We start from the raw sequence: 27,253 nt of genomic DNA on the forward strand, positions 1-27,253 counted from the left end.
GAGTACTCAATATAATATAGAAGAAGAGGATTTCGGAAGTCTGATGCTTGAATCAGGTGTTTGTGGCTACCTTTACAAGCCGCATTATAGCGAAGAGCAGCCGAGGCAGAAGACCTGCCTGCCGCGGACGAGGAGCCCAGACTGGCTCGAGTTAGGGCGGACTGGTGGCGCCGGTGATCTCACTATGCAACTACGAACACAGAGATGGAGTCCGTCTGCGGCAAAGAATTTCAACGATGACAATTTCTCCTGGACGAAATCTCTGAATCAGACGAGGACACGGACGTTTGTGTTGTGAACTATCCTAGTTTCGCACCGCATATGTTCTGACTGAACATCCCGGTACCATACAATAATTCACCTTTTCGAAAGAAATACAAACGAGGAGTAATGCACTAATGAGTTCGCCAACTAACTAGACATTTTGTGTGAAATGAATTTCAAGCTCTGGTGGTAGCTAGCCTTGTAGACGGAAGAGTGATTTCTCTTATATGCAGATATGAGCTTTCTGGATTAGTGGGAGTGGCTTGCGGAGCTGTGCAATGTGGTGCATTGTGGGAGTTGTTGTCTTTCATACAAATGCGTCCTGAAGTTATTTTTTGTCTTTCCTCGGTCACGAAGGCACCAAATTCAAAATTTATTTTACATTTCGACTACATATATGACCCACTTTAAATAAAAAACAATGTTCAAATGGGTGGAATGCCCCTTTAAGTACAATCAACTTGGATGTTTAAGTCATTTCAACTTAAATTACATTAAACTGACTTTAAAAAATGAGTTGAAACTTAAAAAAAGTAGAAAATTGCTTAACTTATTTTGAGGAGTTAAAGCAATGTAAAAACATATGTTGCCATAACTTATTGGTCATATCATATTTTGCAATGGTGATGTATTTGTCCTTTTTGGAGCTTAAATGTCATTGCATGAAAAAAGCTGTATCATGATTCTTCAAAAAGTTTCACAGGAAAAAAAGTAAAAGCATTTGGGTTTGGAATGACACGAAGGGTGAGTAAATAACGACGGAACTCTTCTAAAGTACCAGCGCCGTCAAGGTGCTGTTCTGAATAACACGTTTATTTTCTTGTCAAGGTAAATGATGGAATTGCTCTGACACCATAACAGTTGTGTTTACTCCACTGCATGGTGGGTAAGAGGAAAGCGGAATGCCAATCATCAGCAAACATCACGAAAGTCATGTGTTACAAATGTGGAGTTATTTTCAGCTCCCATTCCATCCATTAAAATATGGCCGCAGGCTCCCTCTGGGCCGTCAGCCTGGGAAAACGGGATAGAACCGAGCTTCGCAGCACACATTCTTTTCTCTCTCTCTCTCTCTCTCACTTAATCGTCGTGAAGGCGTCAAATGACCCGAGAGCCCCGTTTCTACAACATTCAGCCTGAGCGCCAAACTTTCTTCAAGTGCTGTCGAACCACTTAGGCAAATTGCCCCATTACGGACACTGGGAGAGTTGAAAGTCATCTCGATTCGTCGCGCAGAGGGCTTGAATAATAAAGCCCCCTGAAGGTCGGATTTCCGTAAAAGAAGTTTAATGCTCATCCATATTCATCCATACTGCATAGTTGGGGTAATCTGGTTGTCTTTTGATGAGGTCTTAGGGTTTCCCTAATGCCGTGTCTTATTGCTTTAGGGCATAGGATCAGAGCGAACACGTGTCAAGATGCTAATAGTGTGTTTGTGTTGTGTAAGGATGAAACGGACAGAACTTCTCGCAGCAAGAGTAAGCGAAAGGAGGGGGAAGGTTCTTCTCTATTTCATGCTGGGAAGCTTCATCTAGCACTGTAGAGTCAGCGGTGTGGAATTCTTTAATATGCAGTAGATAACAGTGAACTAGGAAGCGCTGCGTAATGCAAGCGTGCTGCTCGTTACATCTGCAGATTCTGCAAAATCATCTGAAAATAATTAAGGGGTTACTGAAAAATGTAAAGTCTTGTGCAAACTCTACAGCCCTGTCATCATTCTAATTAAACAAAATGTAATTTACGTGAAATCCGATACTTAAAGTCCACCAAAAATAGTTTACTCACCCTTGTGATTCAGAATGGTTTTCTTTCTATTGTAGAGCTCGAGTAAGTGTTTAGCAAAATGGTTATGCTGCCACACTTTTTGGAAAATAATAATAATAATTAATAATTACAATGAATAATTATTAAATTATGAATAAAAAATTAATAAATTATTATTTATAAATCAGTCATATACTATATACATAGTGCATTAAAAAAATTAGATGGTAATATATATTTAGTATATTAACAAGCAGTTGTGGTCAGAATTATTGGCACCCCTGGTAGATATGATCAAAGATTGGCTGTAAAAAATAAATCTGCATTGTTTATCCTTTTGATCTTTCATTATTTTTTTTATTTTTTTCAAAAAATCTAACCTTTCATTGAAGTAAAAGAATTGAAAGTGGGAGGGAATCACATTATGAAATAATTTTTTTCTCCAAAACATGTTAGCCATAATTATTGGCACTCTTTTATTTAATACTTTTTGCAACCTCCTTTTGCCAAGATAACAGATCTGAGTCTTCTCCTATAATGCCTGATGAGTTTGGAGAACACCTGACCAGAGATCAGAGACCATTCCTCCATACAGAATCTCTCCAGATCCTTCAGATTCCCAGATCCATGTTGGTGCTTCTTCTGTTCAGTTCACCCCACTCATTTTCTATAGGGTTCAGGTCAGGGAACTGGGACGGTCATGGCAGAAGCTTCATTTTGTGCTCAGTGATTCATTTTTGTGTTCATTTTGACGTTTGTCTTGGACCGTTGTCCTGATAGAAGATCCAACCACGGCCCATTATAAGATTTCTAGCAGAGGCCGTTAGGTGTAGATTTTTTACCTGTTTGTATTTGCTAGAATCCATAATAGCATGTCCATAATAGGACCTCCAACAAAAAAATAGGCCCACAACATTAAAGATCCAGTGGTATATTTAACCGTGGGCATGGGGTACTTTTTATCCCTGTTTGCTTTGCACCAAACCCATCTAGCATGTTTGCTGCCAAAAAGCTCTTTTTTTAGTTTCATCTGACCACAGAACCCTGTGTTTGAAGATCCAGTCGTGTCTGACAACTGAATATGCTGGAGTTTGTTTTTGGAGGAGCGAGGAGGATTTTTCTTGAAACCCTCCCAAACAACATGCGGTGATGTAGGGGTTGTTTGATTTTTTTTCAGGTTTTCTGACCCCAAGACCCAACTAATCTCCGCAATTCTCCATCTGTGATTATTGAAGAGTCTTTGGCCACTCAAACTTTCCTCCTCACCGTGCATTAAGACAATATAGACACACGTCCTCTTCCTGGCAGATTCGTAACATCTTTAGTTGATTGGCACTTCTTAATTATTGCCCTGATGGTGGAAATGGGGATTTTCAATGCTTTAGCTATTTTCTTATGCTAATACTTTTTTTCTTACAGCCACTTTCTATTTTGTGAAGCTCAACAATCTTTTGCTGCACATCAGAACTATATTCATTGGTTTTACAGTGTGATGGATGATTAAGGGAATTTGGCCTTTGTGCTTCCTCATATTTATACTCAAATTTATAAACAAGAAGTCATAGCTTAGACAATTTCGTGTTCCTAGTCACCCTGGTGCGCTAAAACGGGTAAATATGAATGGGAATATACTAGATATTTTAATCATAAAAAATTATAGGGGTGCCAATAATTATGGCCAACGTGTTTTGGAGAAAAACATTTATTTCATAATGTGATTTTCCCCCTCACTTTCAATTCTATTTACTTCAATGAAAGGTTAGATTTTTGCATTTTTTTTTTTGAATGAAAGATCAAAAGGATACACAATGCAGATTTATTTTTACAGCCATCTTTGATCATAATCACCAAGGGTGCCAATAATTCTGACCACAACTGTAAGTTAACATTTTTATAAATATATTCTGTATATGGTAATACTGAAAATGTAATTTTCTGTGTAATTTTAATTATTATATATTATTAATATGTTATAAATAATTAATTGTAAATAAAAATAGAATTCGATTTTTTTATAATTTAAAAAAATATATATAATAATTAAATTACAATATTGTGAAGCTGTGTGCAGATGGAAAGAAAGTCATAAAGGGAAATCATTTTTAATTATTGTGCAAGCATTTTTTTATCCACTCAAGACTGCTTTACCTTCCTCTTATCTTTTTTCTCATCTTTCTTGGTGAAGACCGTGTGAACCCACCAGATCTTGGTGAACATGCTGCCATAGGCTAAACTGAAGCCAAGTCCTAGCAGCCATAGGCGAAACTACGAGAGGATGAGAGAGAGAGAGTTCATTTGGGAGCTTAGCTCCAAAGCAGCAATTCATTTTTTACAACAAATCTTCACTGTGCTCAAAGGTCAAGTCTGAATGAGAGGAAACGGCAATATAAAAGTGACTATAACATTTACGACTCTACCTGGCACACCACAGGGAACTGTGATCTATGGACATGGAGGCCATCGATGCCCAGAGGAAAGACAGCGGCCAATGCCAGCACGCATCCCACCGCGGTCATGTTGTTCAGATAGGGCTGAGAGTTCTGAATGTATCTGTCAGGAGGGTTAGAACAGACTACAACTCAGCCCACAGATATATCACACCATTTCAAAATGAGAAATCCAAAACATTTCATGTTGGGCTGAATTATTATTTTGTAAGTGGCATGGGAGCATTTAAAGGACTCATAAAATCATGAAAAATCAATTTTCCTTCATCCTAATCATCTAAAAATCCTCCCCAGGTCAAAATGGGTTTTATTAAAACTTCTATCCATGATAATTTCATTTCACTTGTGTGAAATCGTGTTTTGTGAACCAGCCAAAATGTGATGTCGCTTTGTAATGAGGTTGCACTGCACTGAAAAATAAAATAAAAAACATTTTCTTAATTTTGTTTTTCAATAAAAATATATAAATCTCACCCTTAAAATAAGATAAAATTACTTGATTCATTTTTAGACAACATATCTTTAATAAAGTATTTTTTAAAATATTTTAATATAAGTATTTTATTGGCAAATCGTTTTTTATACATATTAACTCTTCCCCCGCCATTGACGGAAATACTGAAATACATTGACATACTGAACAACATTAAAATAATCAGAAAATAACTGTTAAGATTTTGGGCTCAGCGTTCCATTCGTTTTTCATCTCTAACCACAAAAATGTTGCAAAATGGGAATAATTTTCTATATAACAGAGATATTTAATGATGCCTTCATTGTAAATGGCTTGTAAACAAGACATTTAGTTTACATGACAGAAGATCAAAGAGGAAGAGTGCAGGGCACAGGCTGAAGGAAGACCGTCAAAGCATAAATATACTGACAAGACCTTTTCTAGCAGTCAAACATCAATATAAAATCAATAGATTCGAATTTTGATGTCATCATCTTTTAGAAAGTTATCTGAAAACAATGTTAGGGGCATATTTGCTGTTGTATGGCAAAATTAAAATCATAAGAAAAATTAGTTGAGTCAGTAATTGTAAGGTTTAAGGCATGTGGATTTCTTTTGAACACAGGATACTGACCTGACGCTACTGTTGTATATGTTGAAGGAGAGGCAAACTATGCCTAGAATGATTCCCAGCCCAGCAAAGACAGACACTGATACAAAGAGCTTCTGGGAAAGATAACGGAACTCCTTAATCACCTTGGTCTGGTCTGCCGGAGGGCCGAGGCCTGTCAAGAGAGAAACCAGTCAGGAAAAACACAATGGCGTAAAGATAACTGCGTGGTGACACTGGAAACATAAACGCATGCAGAAAAAAAGTTAGAGATTGACTTTATTGACAGTATTCCGGGTTGGTTCAGAGAATCATTAGCTACGTCTGTGCTGTCAAACTTCAGAAACACGACTAAGAGAGCATATTAATTTTTTGACAGACAGTTTTCTGTGAAATATAGGGCCACTGGGTCGGTTTGACACGTCAAGTGTCTGGAAAGTTTCAGGGGAAAAGGAAGCTCACGACGTTCACACATTAACAGGACCAGATGGAATCTGACTCCTTTCACACTTTTTGCGTTCGTTTTGGCGGGAATTCTGCAGAATTCTGTGAAACAGATTTAAAGATGTGTTAAATGGAGCTGGGAGTACTACACTTTTTTTGCTATCTCAAAGAATAAACAAACACACTAAAAATATTTAATGAGCAAACATGCCAGGGACAAGGAACGTGTAAAACTGACTGGAGGCTGTTCTAATTCTGAGCGGGTGACAGCTGACAATTCTACTTTTTTGTTCTAAAATCTTCAGGTTTCATCTCTATTAACAAAAGTGTTACAAAATGAGAATAATTTTAAAAAAGGGAGATTTTTAATGATGGCATCTGGTATGAACACATTGTAAATGGCTTGTAAATGAGACCTTTGGTTTATATGACACAAAGAGAAGTGGAAGAGAGCAGGGCACAGACTGAAGGAAGAGGTAACACTTTATTTCAATGGTCCACTTTAGACATTCTACTAACTTTGCAACTACATTTCAACATTAAAGGAGAACTCCGGTCAATTTTAACATTGAGCTCATTTTTTTGTAAATTTGGAGTGCTGTCAGTACAGAGAACAACGACAAAAATCGGTGTTGCCTACACCGTGTTATCCTCTTTTTAAAATTTGCACCCTGTTGACTTCAATGGGGCATATTTTAAACCTGCTTTTACCCTCTTAACATCCTTGATGTGTCATTACAAGTGCCCAGCCAATGTGAGTGATTCCTTCAGAGTGAACGCGTGTGAATCTGACTGCAGTAGATGTGAAAGATATGAATAAAAATGAAGTTAATTCGGCCAGCGCTCATACCTGTATTTACATCCTGTTTTCGGTTGAAGTCCAAAGTAGTCGATTGTCGAGTTCACGCGCGTGATCATAGGTAACTAAACATATGCGCGTGAACTCGACAATCGACTACTTTGGACTTCAACCGAAAACAGGATGTAAATACAGGTATGAGCGCTGGCCGAATTAACTTCATTTTTATTCATATCTTTCACATCTACTGCAGTCAGATTCACCCGTGTTAACTCTAAAGGAATCACTCACATGACCTGTGCACTTGTAATGACACATCAAGGATGTTAAGAGGGTAAAAGCAGGTTTAAAATATGCCCCATTGAAGTCAATAGGGTGCAAATTTTAAAAAGAGGATAACATGGTGTAGGCAACACCGATTTTTGTCGTTGTTCTCTGTATTGACAGCACTCCAAATTTAAACAAAAATGAGCTCAATGTTAAAATTGACCGGAGTTCTCCTTTAACTCTCATTAGCATATTAGTAAACTGTTAGGTTCGGGTTGGGTGTTAGGGTTCGGGTTAGTAGAATAAGTTGACGTAGTCAGACCATCACAATAAAGAGTTAGCAGATATTAAGCAGACAGTCTACTAATACTCTAATGAGAGCTAGTTGACAGGTAGTTAAAAAAGTTACTTTACTTATATTAGTAGAATGTCTAAAGTGGACCATCGAAATAAAGTGTTACCAAGGAAGACTAATGTAAATGCATAAATATACTGACAAGACCTTTTCTAGCAGTGAAACATCAATGTAAAATTGATAGATTAAAATGTTGATGTCATTATCTTTTATATAAGTTACCTGAAAACAATGTTATGGACATTTCTACTGTTGTATGACAAAATTTTAATCATAAAAATTAGTCAAAATTACTGATTAGTCAGCTGTCTCTGTTGTTTGACTGTTGAATTCCAATAAATTTCGTTCAACATACTGTACTGTACAGTTTGAATATTTTTGTAATGCTTTTGAAGAAGTCTCAATATGCTCAGCAAGGCTGCATTTATTTGATTAAAAATACAGAAAAAACAGTAATGTTGTGAAATATTATTACAATTTAAAATAACTGTTTTGTTGTTTAACAGTTTACACATTAATTGTAATATATTCACAAATCATTCTAATATGCTGATTTTCTGCTCAAGAAACATGTCTTATTATTATCAATGTTGAAAACAGAACAGCATTTATTTCAAATTGAAATCTTTTGTAGATTTTACATTTATTTACTGTCACTTTTGATCAATTTATAGCATCTTTGCTGAATAAAAGTATTAATTAAAAAATTATATATATATACTGTAAATATATATATATATATATATATACACATATTTACAGTATATATATAATTTTTTAATTAATACTTTTATTATATTTTATTATATTTATTATATTGAATATACACATAGAGAGAGAGAGAGAGAGAGAGAGAGAGAGAGAGAGAGAGAGAGAGAGAGAGAGAGAGAGAGAGAGAGAGAGATTTGCATCAATTTGCCAATTTGTCAATTTGCATCTTAACATGTTGTGAATTAAACTGTGTCAGCCATAATTCTTAAATGAACAAGTAGAACATCATGAACAACACCTACATTTGACCCATGGTAGTTAATGATAATAGTAAATAATAAATGAATCTAAAGTAACTAAAGAGTTCACAGTACCATAGTGAATGCCTTTTTAAAAACATTATTATCACTCCTCACACTAATGTTATCACTCTTCACTGGAACTGACTATAATTATACATTTACGCCTCTTGCTGTTCAGTCTGTCACTATAATTACAACCAAAAACAGGATTCCTGTGGGAACAATAATTACAGTGAGGATGGCTGTCTTGTGTGTGTAAAGCTTTTTGATATGGACAGATAAACGATTGACAGGAATCTAGCGATGAGCAATAGTTAAAATGGAAGTTTTTTTCTGTCAGAGGCAACCATTACCAGGGACTGAAAGCTGACCGTGAGGAAAACGTGTCAGTGAAAGACATCTGGTCCTTTGGTTTGTCAAAGTGACACGATGTTTGTTGATACTTTTCAGAATGTCAGAGCACTGACGAGTCAAGAGTAACATTTGCTACTGCAATGTGGCAGCAATACTGTGAGAGATAAATGTGTGTGTGTGTGTGTGTGTGTGTGTGTGTGTGTGTGTGTGTGAGAGAGAGAGAGTGTTAGAAAGCTCTGTCCGTCAGTTGATGCATTCTCACAGTAAACCTTCCGTCGTCCTTGATCTAAGAATCAGGACAGGGTGTTGCTATGGAGACCTGGCTTAACAACAGTTTCCACAGCAATTTGGAAGAGAAAGTCTTACTAAAGTGGTTGTCAAGTGCTACCAAGAGATGGTTGAAAAGCAAGGGCACTGCCATATGGTTAAAAAAAATCATAGTCCTGAGTTCTGATCGGAGGTTACATGTATTACATGTTTTAAAGGCCACAATTTTATGCTAATAAAAATTAAGAACCCCATGGATGCTTGAGAATCTCCACTAATTGGATTCCTCCGGAGGTTACGTGTTAATTATGTGTTATTATTTGTTATTATCTGCTGCTTCAGCTATTATCAAGGGCAAAGAAATGGCAAGCCATGTCACCAGCTCTACGCTCTGCTTTTTTTTTTCAGTGGGGAGAGCGGAAGAAGTGACTAAATAGGTCATAACTCAGTTTTTCTGAAAATAGCCGTGATTGGCTTAAAATGATGTAAATTTGCTACTGGGGGAAGAAAAAAGATTTTAAACTATGTCAAATGGCTTTTTTGGAGGGATTTATGCCCTTTAGCAGAGAGAAGAGTGTTGACAGGAATGGGATCAGGACATGACAGAGGCCAGGCTTGAAACTCTGACTCTGAAATGTAAAAACCATGTGCGCAACTGATGCTCTAAATCAAATGCTTCTCAAGACCCCAAAAATGGCTTGGCCAAAGCAGTTTTCTTTCACGTGTTGACATTTTTAAACTGGAAGTTGGGGCAAGACATACCAGATTGGGAGGGCTTGTCTCTTTTTTCAAATGGATACACATGCGCGCACACACACACACACACACACACACACACACACAAACACTACCGTTCAAAAGGTTGGGGTTGGTACGTTTTTTTTTAAGTCTCTTATGCTCGCTAAGGCTGCATGTGTGTGATAAAATACAGTAAAAACAGTAATATTGTGAAATTTAATTAGAATTTAAAATAACTGTATTCTGTTTTAATATATTTTACTATGTAATTTATTTCTGTGATGGTAAAACTGAATTTTCTGCATTATTACTCCAGTCTTCAGTGTCACATGATCCTTCAGAAATCATTCTAATATGCTGATTTAGAGCTTAAGAAACATTTCTTGTTGAATGTTGAAATGCTTCAATGCTGAAAACAGTAAAATAAAACAAAAAAAAAACAGAACAGAACAGAACAGAACAGTAGAACAGCATTTATTAGAATTTTTTGCAACAATGTAAAAGTCTTTACTGTCACTTTTGATCAATTTAAGATATCTTTTCTAAATAAAAGTATTAATTTATTTTTTTTAAATTCTAGTTACCCCAAATGGTTATATATATGTAGCCCTCAAAGTAGAGTTGCAAAAATTTGAGTAGCCCTCAAAGTAGAGATGCACCATTAATTGTTAAAAGATCACAATCTCAATTAAAACCCCCATGATCTTATTCCTAAATGATAACGATTCGGCTATGTCTATTAAACCTTTGACAAGTACGATCACAGCGAACAATCAAATCTGCGTTCACGCTGCCGCTGAGCCAGAGAAAGCAGCTGTCATGTGTCTTTTCAACCACACCGTATCGTTATTTCTGTTACAGTAATTCAAATTATCACAGAAGTACTGTGATAAAAGTTTATAGTTCGGATATAAACCCTGATGTCTACAGTAGCGATAAAAAATAGAGTAAATCACCTTTTGAAAGTAACTTGACGCTTTAAATAATGATTGTATAAATTACATCCCTACACCAGTAGGTGGCGACAAGTGACTGTCGTTGAATCATTTATTCAAGAGATTCGTTCAAAAACGCTGATTCATCCAGTAATGAAACAAGTGAAGGGTGCGTCTCAATCAGCTCCCTAGTTCAGTAGTCAGGGCACTGATCAGGGAGTCGGCCATTTTAAGGGCTGTCTCAATCGCAAAATCCTTCCAGTGTGAGTGTACTGAAACTTTCGCTCCCTAAAAATTCCCACAATGCACCGTGAAAACCAGGGAGCATTGATGCTCACTATTTTCCCTTAACGGAAGTTCTGAAGCATGAACTTCAGAAACCATCAGAAACATGCCAAGCTTAATGTATTTCAACTTGGGTCATAAAATTGTTTTAATCAATTACTCAATAAAACACAATTTAGAAACACTGTAATCATCCTGTCAAATACAGTAAATTCCAATGTTGTGTCACTGAACTGACATCACCATCTTTACTAATCTTTCACTTTTTCCAGACTTTGCAGTAAAACTTCTGCCTGTAGCATTGATATTCATCTTGTAGCCATTAAAAAACAAGCGCTGGTGAAGTGTGAGGTCATTACTCGTCTAATGTAGGGCAGTGCTGCTTTGTTACAGTCACGCTGGTGGAATCCACTCAATGGGATCACGGCATGAAGGATTGATTAGAGCCTAAATCAAGAATGACTCACAGAAGAGGACCGGGCAAATCCAGCAAATAATCGCCTCTGTATCTCTTGGGAGAGAAAATACAGGATTTTGGTGGTGGCAATTCAATTCCAACCTCTTGGCAGAAAACCAATTCGTGGAGTAATAGGGAAGGCACTGTTTGTTGTTTTGTAAATGATTTACTAGAATAGCATCCATGCAGGAAAATGAGCAACTGTGAGTTTTCTGTCAAAGCTATTCTAGTGCGGTGACATTACACATGATGGGATGCTTTTAAAAGTAAAGCTTTTATTTTGCTTTGTTCACACTGCATATTTAGGACTGACTGGCAAAATGGATGGGAAAACTGAAATGAATTTATGAGGTGCATGAGACAGAAAGCGTCAAAAGCCTTTCTGTATTATTGACACATTCATGTATATGCTGAGTGTGAAACCACTCATCCGTTTGCTCATTCAGTACACTAAGTGCAAACGATGTAGCCGTTCACAGCCGTAGACACTGCACTTTGTGTGACGTTACACTCACCTTGCATCCCGAATGATGAAAAAAGTACTTAATCTAATCTAATCATTCAGACTGAAACATTACCGTTTTAAGAACATATTTATATATACATTGCATCGGGTTAGTAAATAACACAGTTTTTATTACAACCATGCTTTTAAAAGCCTTTTAAATGACTGGTAAAAAAGTTTGAATACCATATAACAATACTATGCCATACTTTTGAATATTATACTATTCAACACACTACTGTTCAAAATTGTGGGGTCATTTTTTTTTTAAATAAATCAATAGTTTTATTCAGCAAAGATGCTGAGTGCTGCGTACCAAACGAGAATGAACCTCATTGGTTCTTTCTGAAGCTCAAACGTGCTGCGTAACACAAGAAGGAACCTCATTGGTTCTCGCACGTCAAGCAAGCATGCTTGAGCTTCCGTTTACCATAACTGATATGTCCACTGATGAATGTTTATATGTGAATAAAAGCTTAATTAAATCTGTTCATTGTATAAAGTGATCGTGTCTATTCTGAAAATTTGGACTAAACCGCTCGATTTATATGGTTTATTTTTATGATCTTTTTATGAACTTTTTGAAGCGTCAAAGTTGTAGTTGCATGGACTGTCAATGGAGGGACAAATCTCTTACATTTTATTTAAAATATCTTCATTTCGAAGATGAACAAAAGTTTTACGGGTTTGGAACGACATGAGGGTGAGTAATTGATTACAGAATTTTCATTTTTGGGTGAACTAACCCAAGTTGTAATAATATTTCACAATATTACTGTTTTACTGTGTTTGATCAAATGAATGAATGCCTTGCTGAGCATGAGAGACATCTTTCAAAAACATTTTTTTTAAATCATATCATAATCATAAAGAAATAATCACATAAACATGTTGCTTGCAAAAAATATATCTTTTGCTAGAATACACAGCTATTTTGAATGACTGTGAATGGAAAAATATGCTTCTTAGAGCCACAGTGAACCATGCTAATAAGTCAAACCTTGAGCCTTTGTACCAGACTACAAACAAATAAATGGATGACGTCAAAATATTGGATTTTTGATGCCTGTCTGGACAAAACCTTGGTTTACCTTTCCACAAGATTAAATTACGTTTTTCAATTTCACACTGTTTCCTACATGCTGCACTTTACCATTTATCTGCGACCATCATCACACATTTTCATTTGATCTGCTCTGCGCCTTACATCGGTTTCATCAATATCAGTTTGTCAATCGAGAAACTTCACAGAGCCGCACAAAGGTCAGCGCGAGCCGCGAACGGCATGTGGCTTCGCTCCCCTGGGCCTGTATGGCCTCCTCTAGCAGAAAGGACAGCTAATTGTTAGCGATGTATTAAAGAGCGCAACAGGGATTTGTTGAGCAAACAGAAATCAATACCGGTAAGCCTCAATCTGGACGGGCCGATTGCGGCTGTGAAAGGTGACGGGAGTGGAATGGACAGAGCTGTCTTGATGTGCAGAAAAAAGGCTGGTTTCTCTTACCAATCCATTTGTCGTTTCCGTACCAGGACAGGTTGCCTTTTGTGCTGTCATAGTACCCAATCTTCTTGTAGCTCCCACCTGAGGAAAAAAAGGAATTGAAATGAAACATGACAAACGTCTGAAAGAAAAGTGAATATAAAACCACTTCTCATGCCGACATCTTCCCGAAACAAAGAGACCTTCATCTGTCTGTGAATTATAAATGGACAGACTAACCCAGCTAACAGGAACATTCTGGCAAGGTTCTCTCAAAGTTAATAACAAACGTTAATAAAATGTTAGTTAATAGTTTTCTGGTTTTTAATAACATTTTCAAAATGTTAGCACAAATATATTTATACATTGTTCATGAAATGTTTCACTTGGACGTTCGTCTAACATTTTTAAAACATTACTACTTACTACCTGTTTCAAAACATTCAACATTCAAAAAGTAACATTCCCATATTGTTTGTAAAATGACCAAATGGAAACCTTAATGATTTTTGCTGACCTGCGTATATATAGTTTGTAAAACATTTTTAAAAAACTGAACATGAATAATGTTTCCATAACTTAATGGGAACATTATCAAAATGTTCTTAGAACATAATTGTGTTAGCTGGGTAGACATAATGAAAAAAGTAATGTTATTTTTAAAGGCTTGTATTAAAAGTTTTCCTGTGTAAATATAGCATCTAATTAACAGTGTGTCAACTAAAGGTCACATTAACAAAACCTGCTTTCACCAAGCACTGCAATAAAAAGCTTCAAAAGAGGCCTGACTCAACAAATCTGCAAAAGTAGTCGACTTAAAGCTGCATCAATAGGTCGAAGATAAAAAACAAGCCCAACTGCACTGATCAAAGTTAGTCTGAAAGGGAACATATTGTAGAAAAACCCTTCTTGCACTTTGGAAATCAAAGACTTTGATTGAGTTAGACTCTCTTACCAGTCCAGACCATTCATTGAAACTAAACAACCAAAATACGACCACAGACGCAGTGAAGTAATGAGGAGGAAGTAAGATAGATGGGCTTTTCTTTAACTGCAGCAAGTTTTTGCCCTGCGCACTTTTAGAGCTACCTGACAAGAGAAAGCAGAGGAAAAAAGGCTGTTGCCAAATAGGAAGGGAAAATTCAACACCCATAATGCACTGGGTATGTTGCCATCCAAGGCCACTCCCACCAGTCTGCTATTGGATACGCTTGACCAGAGTCAAATACCGCCTTGCTTTAGTAGGAAATACTTCTTAGCAAACTTTTAGTCACAATGGTGTCGACTTGTATTGTTTCCGCATGCAGGAATTCAAAGAGTAAACGTTTAACATGATTTTAAAAAATGTATCAATACTAGAAGTTGGAATATCGATACACTATCGTGAAAGAAAATATTGCGATAGTTAGCTGTATAAATATTTTTGCACAGCCCTACTGCTTGATTGGGAATTAGTGGTGTGACAGTTATAGTCTTTAAAAAACTGGCACGTTTTTCAAAAAATAAATAAATAAATAAAAATACTGAAATAGTGTATTTTTACTGGTTAGTCGAAGCAAGTACATTTGACTAACATCATAAGTGAACAGTCATCAAAACAGACAAATATACAATACTACAAAAATGAAGGATGTGACCCTTTAAAATGCAATTAAGTGCATTAGTGTCATCATCTACATTAGTTTTAGGGTTTTTCTGTTTTGTTTGTACCTTGCAGTTGCTCAATGAGAGTCCAGGCCATACGTGAACCCTGAGCGTCAAACACGACGTGACCCTACGAGACACATATGCAAGAATATAAATAGTTCAAAGACATTATGATAAAGCCACATCAATACAAAATCATCATAAAAGAAATCCATTTGTGATTCATCATGAAAAAAACATAAAATCTGTGGAAAAATAAAGGCTGAATCATTCTATAATGAGTTTGAACTTAGATTCACTGTATGCATTATAAAAACGGAATCATCCGAGACTGATGATTGCCAATGTGAATATAAAATTTAAAAAGGTGTTCTGACAGGTCTGAGAAATTAATGTCTGGAGTATTTTATCTCATTGTTATTTGACAGCTATTTCTCCTTTGCTTTTCATCAACTCACAGACACTCCTTCAAATGAGCTGGTGTTGAGGGCTCTGTATATTTCAGCAGTGATTTCCTTGTTGTTGTAGTTGAAGTCCTCCAGTGCCCAGCCTTTGGCCCTCAGCGGGGCCACCGTTTTATTGAGGGCCAGTGCGAGAGCCCACATGGCATCATACGCCAACGGAGCTTCCTGAAACCCGCCCGTTTCTTCTGGGTTTTTGCCCCCGAGACGTGACATCAGCTGCACCAGGAACTCTTGGGATGTCTGTGGAGGATTTGAGAAGGATTAATGATCCCATCCTGAAATTTTCATAGATATGTTTTACATAGGCATCATCATAGTCAAAAACTTAAAATCCACTCACCAGGTTGGAGGCTCCGCGGACGGTCTCCGGGTTTAGCATGACGATTTCTGTGGTGACGTGCCCTTCCACGGCTTCAGTCATGTTCTCCACTGTGCAATTGATGGCCGGATCTTTGATCTTAAACCAGTTGTCTGCGTACCAGCCGATGAGGAACCATACATGCTTCTTACCATAGAGTTTTTCTTTGAAGACCTGCCAAAGATGACACCATGTTTTGAAGGTCTGTGCTTAAGCAATAATCGTATTCAATATTTTAATCTCGGTTAAGCCACAGTAAGTTAACTCAAGCTGAGTAGAAGCATCGAACTGAATTGTGCTGAATTGATTTAAAATAAATTGACAGCTCAGATGTATTTGTAAAAAGAATCGTAGTTGTTACTTACCTCACAAAACACCTTTCTGGCTTCAGTCTCGTAAAAGAGGCCAACTATGATTCTAGCATCTTGACGCTGTAGACAAAGACGCATCAAACAATGTGACATATAGTAAAGTGTCACTTTAGTGCATAAAAACACTGGATGGAAACTATGTAAAATGTATTTAAGCATTTATTACCATTCTATTTTTCACTATTTTCCATGGAAAAGCAATTTTGTTCTCTTGAACACATGGGATGGAAGAGAGGCTTTTAGCAAGCATTTTTTTTGCACTATATTTAGATTTTATGCAAAAATAAAATTCACAGATTGGCAACTGATAACGAACTGCAAGAATGATTATTTACAGTATAATGACTTTACCATGATTTGTACATTTATATACAGTACATATACTGTATATGAGCTGCAGTCATGGCTGCTATGTGGCAAACAGTCTACAGATAATGAACTATACTATGATTTTTTTTTATTCTGCTTTTATTCTGAATTATTAATGATAAAATTTAGGCTCTATTGAACAATTCTATATTAAAGCAATAAGCCACTTGAATATGTGTTTTGCAATGATATTGCCATGGGTAAGAACACCTTTTTGTTACTTATTGCTTTAACTTACTCTGTTTGTGACATGATTTAAAGGTGAAGTGTGTCATTTCTGCACCATTAGCATCACCAAACTGAACTGCAACAATGATGACCGTTTTTAAAAAGGCTAGACATATGCCAAAACAAGTCAAGCATTTAACAAGACAGTCCTATTCTCATGAGATATTTATGTAATATAATTTTACAATAAATTATGCTGTCTAACTATTCAATAACAGATGCCACAGTAGCGACCGAGACAGTATCTGAACCGTCACTTGATCTGACGAAGGAAACCGATTCTTCAGAGTGTTGATTTATTGTGCTCTGCCTGCTAGCTAGCTACCCGACACGGGCTGAGGAGAGGAAGTGAGCAGCTGGTGAATTTTTCATCAAAGCACCTTCAGGTTTTTGACAGCCACTGCGGGATCGGTGAGGAAGCTCTGTCTAACGCTTATCTCGATGCCGGCCTCCTTCACACGCTCCTCCAGATCATCCAAAGTCTGGAGAGAGAGAGAGAAAGAGAGAGAGAGTGCGGTGAGACGGCGGGAGTGACAGGAGAGGAGTGATGTTCGTGGAGAGAGGACAGACAGGAAGAAAGCACATGAAAAGATCAAGGAGCGAATGAAAGAGAAGAACAAAAGGTGAATGGTCAAAGCGCAGACCAAAGTTAAAAATGACAAAGTAAAGGAAATGGAAAAATAAAACAGTCCAGAACAGTCAGAAAGAAAGGTAGATGTGGAAAAAACACTCAATAGGCTATATATATATATATATATATACACTCACCTAAAGGATTATTAGGAACACCTGTTCAATTTCTCATTAATGCAATTATCTAATCAACCAATCACATGGCAGTTGCTTCAATGCATTTAGGGGTGTGGTCCTGGTCAAGACAATCTCCTGAACTCCAAACTGAATGTCAGAATGGGAAAGAAAGGTGATTTAAGCAATTTTGAGCGTGGCATGGTTGTTGGTGCCAGACGGGCCGGTCTGAGTATTTCACAATCTGCTCAGTTACTGGGATTTTCACACACAACCATTTCTAGGGTTTACAAAGAATGGTGTGAAAAGGGAAAAACATCCAGTATGCGGCAGTCCTGTGGGCGAAAATGCCTTGTTGATGCTAGAGGTCAGAGGAGAATGGGCCGACTGATTCAAGCTGATAGAAGAGCAACTTTGACTGAAATAACCACTTGTTACAACCGAGGTATGCAGCAAAGCATTTGTGAAGCCACAACACGCACAACCTTGAGGCGGATGGGCTACAACAGCAGAAGACCCCACCGGGTACCACTCATCTCCACTACAAATAGGAAAAAGAGGCTACAATTTGCACGAGCTCACCAAAATTGGACAGTTGAAGACTGGAAAAATGTTGCCTGGTCTGATGAGTCTCGATTTCTGTTGAGACATTCAGATGGTAGAGTCAGAATTTGGCGTAAACAGAATGAGAACATGGATCCATCATGCCTTGTTACCACTGTGCAGGCTGGTGGTGGTGGTGTAATAGTGTAGGGGATGTTTTCTTGGCACACTTTAGGCCCCTTAGTGCCAATTGGGCATCGTTTAAATGCCACGGCCTACCTGAGCATTGTTTCTGACCATGTCCATCCCTTTATGACCACCATGTACCCATCCTCTGATGGCTACTTCCAGCAGGATAATGCACCATGTCACAAAGCTCGAATCATTTCAAATTGGTTTCTTGAACATGACAATGAGTTCACTGTACTAAAATGGCCCCCACACACTGTAAAAAATTTCTAACCCTCCCAAATCAAAAATTTCAAGTGACCGATAACATCTAAATTTTTCAATTGGCCCAAGTGAAATTCTTGTTGCAATAGTCTGTTAACATTGGCTCAATGAGAATGAGACATGAGACTTGGGGATGTAATTTTTTTTTACAGTGCAGTCACCAGATCTCAACCCAATAGAGCATCTTTGGGATGTGGTGGAATGGGAGCTTCGTGCCCTGGATGTGCATCCCACAAATCTCCATCAACTGCAAGATGCCATCCTATCAATATGGGCCAACATTTCTAAAGAATGCTTTCAGCACCTTGTTGAATCAATGCCACGTAGAATTAAGGCAGTTCTGAAGGCGAAAGGGGGTCAAACACAGTATTAGTATGGTGTTCCTAATAATCCTTTAGGTGAGTGTATATACATACTGTAAAAAATTATTGTTGCTTACCTGGTTGCCTTAAAATGTTTAGTTCATTGGAATTAAAAATTTGAGATAAAACAATGAAGAAATCACTGACTTATAGAAGCCTGTTACCTATGTAAGTAATGAGGCAGCTTTTTTGGGAAAAGTGCTCTTGAGACATCCAACATCAATGAATGGAGGAAATGGCAAAAGAAAGAGGATGTGAACATGAGAGAAGGATTGGTAAGAAAGTAAATGAGAAAAAGAGATGAGCTGGTGAAGAGATGGAGGGGGATCATTAGCCTAGCGGAATTACACTAGCTCAATAGCCTACTGAATCAATGCATGAGAGATTTATGACTTGGTCAATATTCCTAGCAGCCAACATGAAGAAAAACGACTTTAAGACCTTCATCACTTAAGGAGAGAATAATCAACCATGGTCTTTGCCATTAACTCTGAGACATTAACCTTAGAGTAAATGGGCAGCAGCTAAGCTGCTAACAGTTTTAAGAGGAAAAGGAAACTACTTTTCTGGGAAATTACTTCCTTTAAAGGGGTCATATCATTTTTAACATTTAATTTTCCCCTGAGGTCCACTTACAGTGTTCACTGAAGTTTTTTTTGCGCCTATACAGTCATAATTTAATAATCATAACCATTCTCCATTTCCATCCTCTTAGTGACATTTCATTGCATTTTTTTTTTTTTTTTGCATGTGAAATGAGGTACAATGCTGTAATGCAGCCTCTTTGCAAATCCTGTATTACATTTTGACAGGTTTACAAAACAATCAAAGCTGAAATGTGCCATAAAGAATGTGATGGTCTTTTCTAATTTTGGGATATGCAAAGCGGTAGGTGCTACACACAGCCAAGAAGATGGATTTGACTACACCTTTACCTTCATTATTAGTTCTTCATGTGTTCACCAATTAATATTTTGGCATTTACACTGGCATGTCTATTCTACTTCCTCTTTACAGGCATGTCAAATCACAGAACACCAAATAGGCATTCAATGTTACCTTAAGTGGATTTTTGTATCTTTTTTTATCAGGGGAGGAAGTTTCTGAGTTCTTAAATAAAGTAAAACACTAAATTGCTTTTGTGGTTTCACTATAAGCACCAGCACACAAAGACCAACAAATCTTGAGACCTACTAACAATAGGAAAACCATAGTATGACTGTACTAAGTAAGATATACAAGAGAGAAATATCTGCAAGCACTGACCGAGGTAAAGACTTCAGTGGTCTGCTGGATGGTGGCGATCTTTGTCCATCCCCACTTCTGGAAGAGCCGCACACGTGTGGGATTATGCAGAGTTGCTGACGGGTGCGTACGGAAGAAAGTGGGAAAGCGCTGGCGGTTGGATAAAGCTGGAGAACTAGAGCCGTATGAAAACTTCAGAGAGACAGCGAGAGAAAGAGACAGTAGGTAAAAAGGTAGAAGGATAGAGAGAGCACATTGAAAAGATTTACTCAGCTATATGGTTGACCTTATTTGATGTCCCTGAAAAGAACACAACACAAAGAAAAAGCAGAGCAAAAATATGAGTAAGATTTTTGCACACACCGTAAGAAGGGTAAATGTCAACCCAGGGAAGCCAGAAGCTTTGAGCAAACCTGAATAAACAAGCCAATCTGTTTCTTCATCCAGTGTTGACGCGTCAATACTTAGAAATGCACAGCTGAGGAACGATATCCAATTTATGCTTCAGTCTTTTAGAACTAAATCTTTGTATTTCAAGCAATAAACCAGGTTGCTTGATGAAAAAAAATCCCTTGTGAAAAAGAAGCGTGCTTTATTGTATTGAATGTGTACTTCAAATCTTAAAAGTACTTGCAGATAAAATAACATTAAAGAAACAAAAGGCCACTTAATTGTATAATGTCAAATTAAAAGTTTTACTTTAAAGTAAATATTTAGGCTACTCATGCTTTGTCATGCTTTAAAGTAGTACACTTCATTTGATGTGTTGACTAACAATATTAAAGCACATAATTATTATTTTAACTATAGTGTGTTATTCATTATTGAATTTAAAGTTAATATATTTGAACCCTCTGGTGCTCCTTTTTTAGTTCAACGAAATTAATATACTATATTTTTGTTTGATAATGTTTTTTATTTAAAGTCCCCCTGTAGTCAATAATTTTATCCCTTAAAACTCATCTTTGATCACCAAAATTAGATATTTAAATGTTTTTTCCTTGAAAAAAAATCTTCATGCCTTAAAATAGCTTGAATGTAACTACACCCTTGCCTCATTTAGTATACGCGATTCTATGAATATGCAAATTAGCCCCGTCTCCACTCACTCACACCAGCTCAGAGATCGACTCGTTGGCGCGATTGGTTACAAGGTAGTTTGTGACGTCAGAAACACCAGCGATTTCAAACCGCGTTTTTGAGTGTCTTTAGTTCACTGCAGTTTTAAGGAGAAAATAGTCAGCAATGGTGTTGACTTATGAATTTGCACATGGTTTGTCTTAAAGCATATTAAAAACACCACATAAACAACATTAAAAACTTGATTTTCACCACAGGGAGACTTTAATATTTTGTATTTTTAGGGGATTTTGTGTTATTAAATTAAATTTATGCGGTTGTTATTATCATTTTTTTATCTGTTAACCACTTTTTGAGCATAGACCTGAAAATAAAATTTCAAACTTAAATTGTCTTAAATTTTGAATGCTTTGGAGTACAGACTTAAGTTTGGTCTCTTTTTAAAGAAGACACTTAGCAGATTATTCCCCCAAAAAAAACATTAAAAAAGTTAACTTAAAAAAAGTTATAGAAATGTAAGTTTATTTTTATGAAAAATGCACAAAAATACTATTTCAATTGTTTATATGAAATATGTATTTTCCAAACCATGTTTTACTCTAAAACTGAAATAAAATCAAAGCCATAAATCTTAACAAGTTGTGTCTAAATCTGAGGTTGATATCTCAAAAATTTAGCTGATTCTGGTGCAAATCTTGATGAAATTTTTATGAAATTTGTTTCCGATTCATTTCGAATGCATTCATTTTTGACAGCGAGGAGTAAAAGTGTGACTATTTTTTCAGGACCATTAACCTTTTCGAATCGTGTGTGTGTACACAGCAATAGCAATAGCCAAAACCTTGACCCAGTTTCATACCATTCCGATGAAGTTAAAAATGCTAAAAAAACAAATAATTTTTTTTTCCAAGAGAGCACCAGAGGGTTAAATGTACTAAATTTCAATTTCATCATTAAAAATGAATGTTTCAATTATATTTAAATACATACATTAAATACTATTTCTGTAATAATAAGTACTCATTTAAAAGCATGCTAAGGTGTACCGTACTTCTTTTTCACAAGGACTGATTTGTCTAAACTGTCACATATAAACACAGTTATTCATTTTTCAAGAGAATCTCTTTCGTAATCTACTTTCGTAATAGACTGAAGTCTTTCAGAGGGTTTCCTTGGAGAGTTGATTTGTTCAAAGTAAACTCACAACTCACTTTTCCAACTGTTTCTAAATTGCATGCCGCAAACTCAACTTTTTCACACAATTAAACTTGAGAACAAAGTCAGAGTAGAGAACATTACTTTGCAAATTCCTGCAAACCTCGGCGGATGCCAATGATTGAAAAAGAATAATTGGAAAAATTAATTACTAAGCTTATCTAGAGTATTTTCATTCTCTTTTTTCACTTTCACACTCTCATTCGGTTCTCTGACTTCCTTGAGAGCCTCTTTTGACAGTTTAAATTTGTCAGCTTTTTCAAGAGTGTCAACAAACTACAGAAAGCCAATGAGATCACAAGTCCAAATTCTTTTTGTTCCTTGACCCAGAAATAACAGAACTCCTTGTTTTGTGTGGCACATTTGCTCATCCAAATCTCGAATCGAGTTGTAGTTAAAGCTGTAAAACGACTGTTTTATCATTTTACCGTTTAGTTTAACCAGGAATGACATTAAACCAGCTTCCCAATATGAACCTCTGTAATGTTCGACAGTGAAATCCAGGTGTATGGAGAAACCGATGATCAACAATACAGATATAAAGAGTTTAGACACATAGACATAGCAAACACACCACTATAAGGTTCCACATACGCGCCGCCTCAGCCACAAGCGTAGAAACGGAGCTGCAGCCCGGCATCAAGACGATCTTTATGGGCTCTGTGTACAGCAAGTCATACAGCAGTTTAGTGGCCTCTCCTGGATCACACTGAAGGAAAGAGGAAAAGTCATAATTAGTCTACTGCCGTTGAAAAAGTTCGCTTCATTTGAGCGTGTCATAATCGTTAAAGCCTCAATGGAATCAGCACAGAAGCACGGTATCTCATTGCCCAGAAAAACGATCTTGGACTGCAGTGAAGCTGTAACCAAAGACCTCTCGTGCTGCAGTTCACTGTGACAAATACAACAGGACGTGATTCACAAATGAGGGGGTGACTGCTTGAACGCAGCAGATGCAGTCACACTGAAATGATGCCCTTGGTAACAATCAGCAGAAACACTTCATTAGGAGCGTCATGAACGGTTTTATTTTCGTTCAAGTTAGAAATAAATGGCATGGTGCTGGCCTCAAAAACAATGGCAGTCAGAAAGGAACCACTTTGGATCCAGGAGAGGATTAGATTAGAGAGAGTTTACTGTCATTCCAAACCGAAAGTAACTCACTCCCACTTAAGTTTACTCTTTGAATTCCTGAAGTACAAGTCGACAACATTGTGAATAAAAGTTTGCTAAGAAGTATTTCCTACTAAATTAAGGCGGTATTTGACTCTGGTCAAGTGTATCCATAGCAGACTGGTGGGAGTGGCCATGGACGGCAACATGCGCAGTGCATTATGGGTGTTTTCCTACCTATTTTGGCAAAAGAGAAGACAACAGCCTTTTTTTCTCTCTGTTTTTTCAGTCACACTTTAGTTTATGGTCCAATTCTCAATATTAACTAACTATTAACTATGACTTTTGCCTCAATAAACTCCTAATTACTGCTTATTATTAGTTTAGTAAGGTAGTTGTTGAGTTTAGGGACTTTCGTTTATCTTCAGAACACAAATAAAGATATCTGAATGAAATCGGAAGGATTTCTGTCCCTCCATTTAAAGTCTAGTTATCTAAAACTCAGAAGCTGCAAAACATTCATAAAGATATAATTTTAATTGAGCGGTTTAATCCAAGTCTTCTTAATCAAGAGCCATGATGGCTTTATATGATGAACAGATTTAATTCAGGCTTTTATTCACATATAAACAGTGATCATCGAACGTACACAGAGCTCAACCGTACTTGTGTACAGTCTACAATACAATAATATTAATACTGTACAAGTGATGGAATCAAAGTGGCAGGTGATTTTTTGCAGTGGTAGCAGCAGTGCGGTAAGAATACCTGAGGTATTAAAGTGCAGGTAACAATTGTTATGTTAATACACTGATACAGTATAATATGAAGAAATATTAGTAAAACATTGTATACAGATTGCGATAAAGATACAGTTGTGGTGCCGAGCACTGGCAGTAATGAAAATGCAACAGTCGAGTCTTTCTCCTTGAAGTGGAAGGTATCGGGGGATTGGGTAGCTACAAGCAATAGCTAATAATAATATTTTTGTCAGATATCGTTGGATCAATCTAGTACAATTCTGAAAGAGCCACATGTGGTTTCTCTGCTCCAGTCTGTCTTGGCATCTCCAGGGAGCTGAGGCATTTTTATTCAGTCCACGGACTCGGAGAAGCAGCCATCGAGAGCCGCTTGACGTGAGGGAGGCATCTGTGTTCTCAAAGTCCCTGGGGCTGAAGGTTATGCAGGTCTCAGGACAGTTGGACACAATGACAGATTTTGTTTTTGTTGGGTCTGATATAACGGTGCAGGGTATAGTGCAAAATTCAGAATTGAAGAATTGGCTCCCTTTCATTTGACAATTTGGAATTTTAATTGATTTGGCCACGCCTCACTGGAACCATTGTGAAAATGAAGTGCACTTAATTGAGTGTGCACTTGAAGTATTTTTATTTTTCAAAAACTGTACTTGCAGATAATATTTTATTAATGAAATAAAAGGCCAGTGAACTTAAAGAGAATACACTTTCATGATTGTCCCGATACCCACAATCGAGGTCTTTGCACTTGATTAATTGTCTAATTACATGACATATTTCCTGTATTTATTATTACTATTATTATATATTTATTTCCCGTGGGCTGAAGTAAGTGTGTAAGTGTGGGCTGAACATTTGATCACCCGATGTGACGTAACTGCAAAAGAGTATTGTAAAAATGCAAAGATTTGTAAAGATTTATTTATAATTTTTATTTGCAATACTTAGTTTGCACTTTAAAATCTATCTATCTATCTATCTATCTATCTATCTATCTATCTATCTATCTATCTATCTATCTATCTATCTATCTATCTTTCTGTGTATCTATCTATCTATCTATCTATCTATCTATCTATCTAATTCTGTCTATCTATCTATCTATCTATCTATCTATCTATCTCTGAATGTTGGTCTGTCCGTCTATCTATCTAATTTTTAAAAACTTTCAAAAAAGGGTTTGTCAAGCCAACATTCATTCATTCATTCATTCATTCATTCATTCCTGACAAACGTTGCTATTCTAGTAAAACATACACTTATATGAATTCACCTGAATTCCAGTTTATTTGAAATCTACTTCCTTAGATTTACATTTGAATTGCAATTCTGCATCCTGTTTCTTACCCCAGTTAAAATTTAACATCCCATTCATTCATTCTTGCTAATAATTTCCATTATGTATGTGACTAATGAGTATAGTAGTCTAGTATAGTTTTATGTAATGCCATGTCAGCACCTGTGGCTCTCTTCATGGCAAAAACTATCTGACTAATAAAATAAAACTTACAAGTCTTTTGATATTTGGTGAAGGCAAGCAGAGTGTGCATAAAAATAAAGAGATCATGGCATACAGCGCAAGCCAGATCGGTAGCTTAGACTTTGTTTACTATACAGATTCAAATGTTAAATGTCTCATTCCAATGAAGCAAAACACGTCCTCCCGTGACTCAGACTGTGAATGAGTCTTTATCTGCTGTTCTGCCTTATATTAACTTGCAAGTGTTGATTTGTTGTTTCTAAACTGTGATTCTGCATCCCTGAACCCTGATGAGAATGAATAAAGCATGCATTTGGATATGGAAATCCTTCTCGTTACAATCTGGATACAACAGATGCCAATTAAAACAGGGAAAACACAAGTGTCTCATCAGAGCATCAGTCTCTCTCTCTCTCTATCTCTCTCTCTCTACCTCGGTCTCGCTCTATCACGGTTAATAATTGATCAAAGTTTGCAGGCTGAGCTTTGATATAACCATGGCAACCGTCTGGAGAGGGTGAGTGTATCTGTGCAAGGGGGTCCCTGTAAATATCTTAAATATCTCATACACACACACACGATGGACCACAACTTGTAGCATCAGCGCCTGTGAAAAGCTCTTTCTTTGTAACCAGTATCATAGCAATGAATCAAAAGCCAAATGCAGTTTTTAATTTGTTATCATAAAATTTGCAATTTTCTATCATTCAACAGTAATTATTAGTAGTGTGTGCTAATGTAAGCATAATACTAAACAAACCCCTAACACTAAGAACTACTTGTTGTGTAATTCCTACTATTTGTTGTGTAATTCCATGCTGTTTGTATTATGGATATAAAGTAAATGATACCTCAAAATATTAGGGAGAGGTTTGATATTACTTGTCTAAGTGATCAGACTTACAATTTTTGCCTGGCAGATGATAAAATGTAAAAAAATATATATATATTAAGAAAATTGAAGAAAGGACCCACGCCATATCTAAAATATCATAGAAACTTGGCGATGGGTTCTTTTGACTTGTGCCAATAAGCAACCACCTAGCAACCAATCCCAACACCCTAGCGACCACCAAATAACCACCCACAACACCGTAGCATCATGTCAGCAAGTTTTGCATGACTCACATTTTCTTCATAAGAAGTTCAAATCTAGTTGGTCTCAATTAATTAAAACGCAAATCTCCTGTGGATAATTTCCTAAAAGTGCCATTTTTAAAAAGAAAGGGGAATAAAATGGATTAGAAAAAAAATTATCTGTGTTCTGCAGCCAGAGCATGGCAGGGGTTACAATAACACTAATTTATGAAATAAATATTTATCAAATGTCAAATGAAATTGGAATTTTGAGGTGACTTTCATGTTTCTATGCAAACATTGCT

General features: G+C 36.7%; 1 protein-coding gene across 1 annotated transcript in view; it reads right to left on the minus strand.

The window, feature by feature from the left end:
• gabbr1a (gamma-aminobutyric acid (GABA) B receptor, 1a) overlaps positions 1-27,253 on the minus strand; it is a 58,923-nt gene that overhangs the window by 8,381 nt on the left and 23,289 nt on the right. The window contains exons 8-18 of the mRNA XM_084125378.1: positions 23,095-23,229; positions 20,247-20,417; positions 17,256-17,357; positions 16,273-16,338; positions 15,890-16,081; positions 15,544-15,789; positions 15,149-15,212; positions 13,463-13,540; positions 5,564-5,714; positions 4,446-4,578; positions 4,177-4,293 (exon numbers count right to left, since the gene is read on the minus strand). Coding sequence (XP_083981504.1) covers positions 4,177-4,293; positions 4,446-4,578; positions 5,564-5,714; positions 13,463-13,540; positions 15,149-15,212; positions 15,544-15,789; positions 15,890-16,081; positions 16,273-16,338; positions 17,256-17,357; positions 20,247-20,417; positions 23,095-23,229 — 1,455 coding nt within the window. The remainder of the gene's footprint in view (positions 1-4,176; positions 4,294-4,445; positions 4,579-5,563; positions 5,715-13,462; positions 13,541-15,148; positions 15,213-15,543; positions 15,790-15,889; positions 16,082-16,272; positions 16,339-17,255; positions 17,358-20,246; positions 20,418-23,094; positions 23,230-27,253) is intronic.

The sequence above is a fragment of the Abramis brama genome, assembly GCF_963993115.1.
Source record: "Abramis brama genome assembly, chromosome: 10".
Taxonomy (NCBI): domain Eukaryota; kingdom Metazoa; phylum Chordata; class Actinopteri; order Cypriniformes; family Leuciscidae; genus Abramis; species Abramis brama.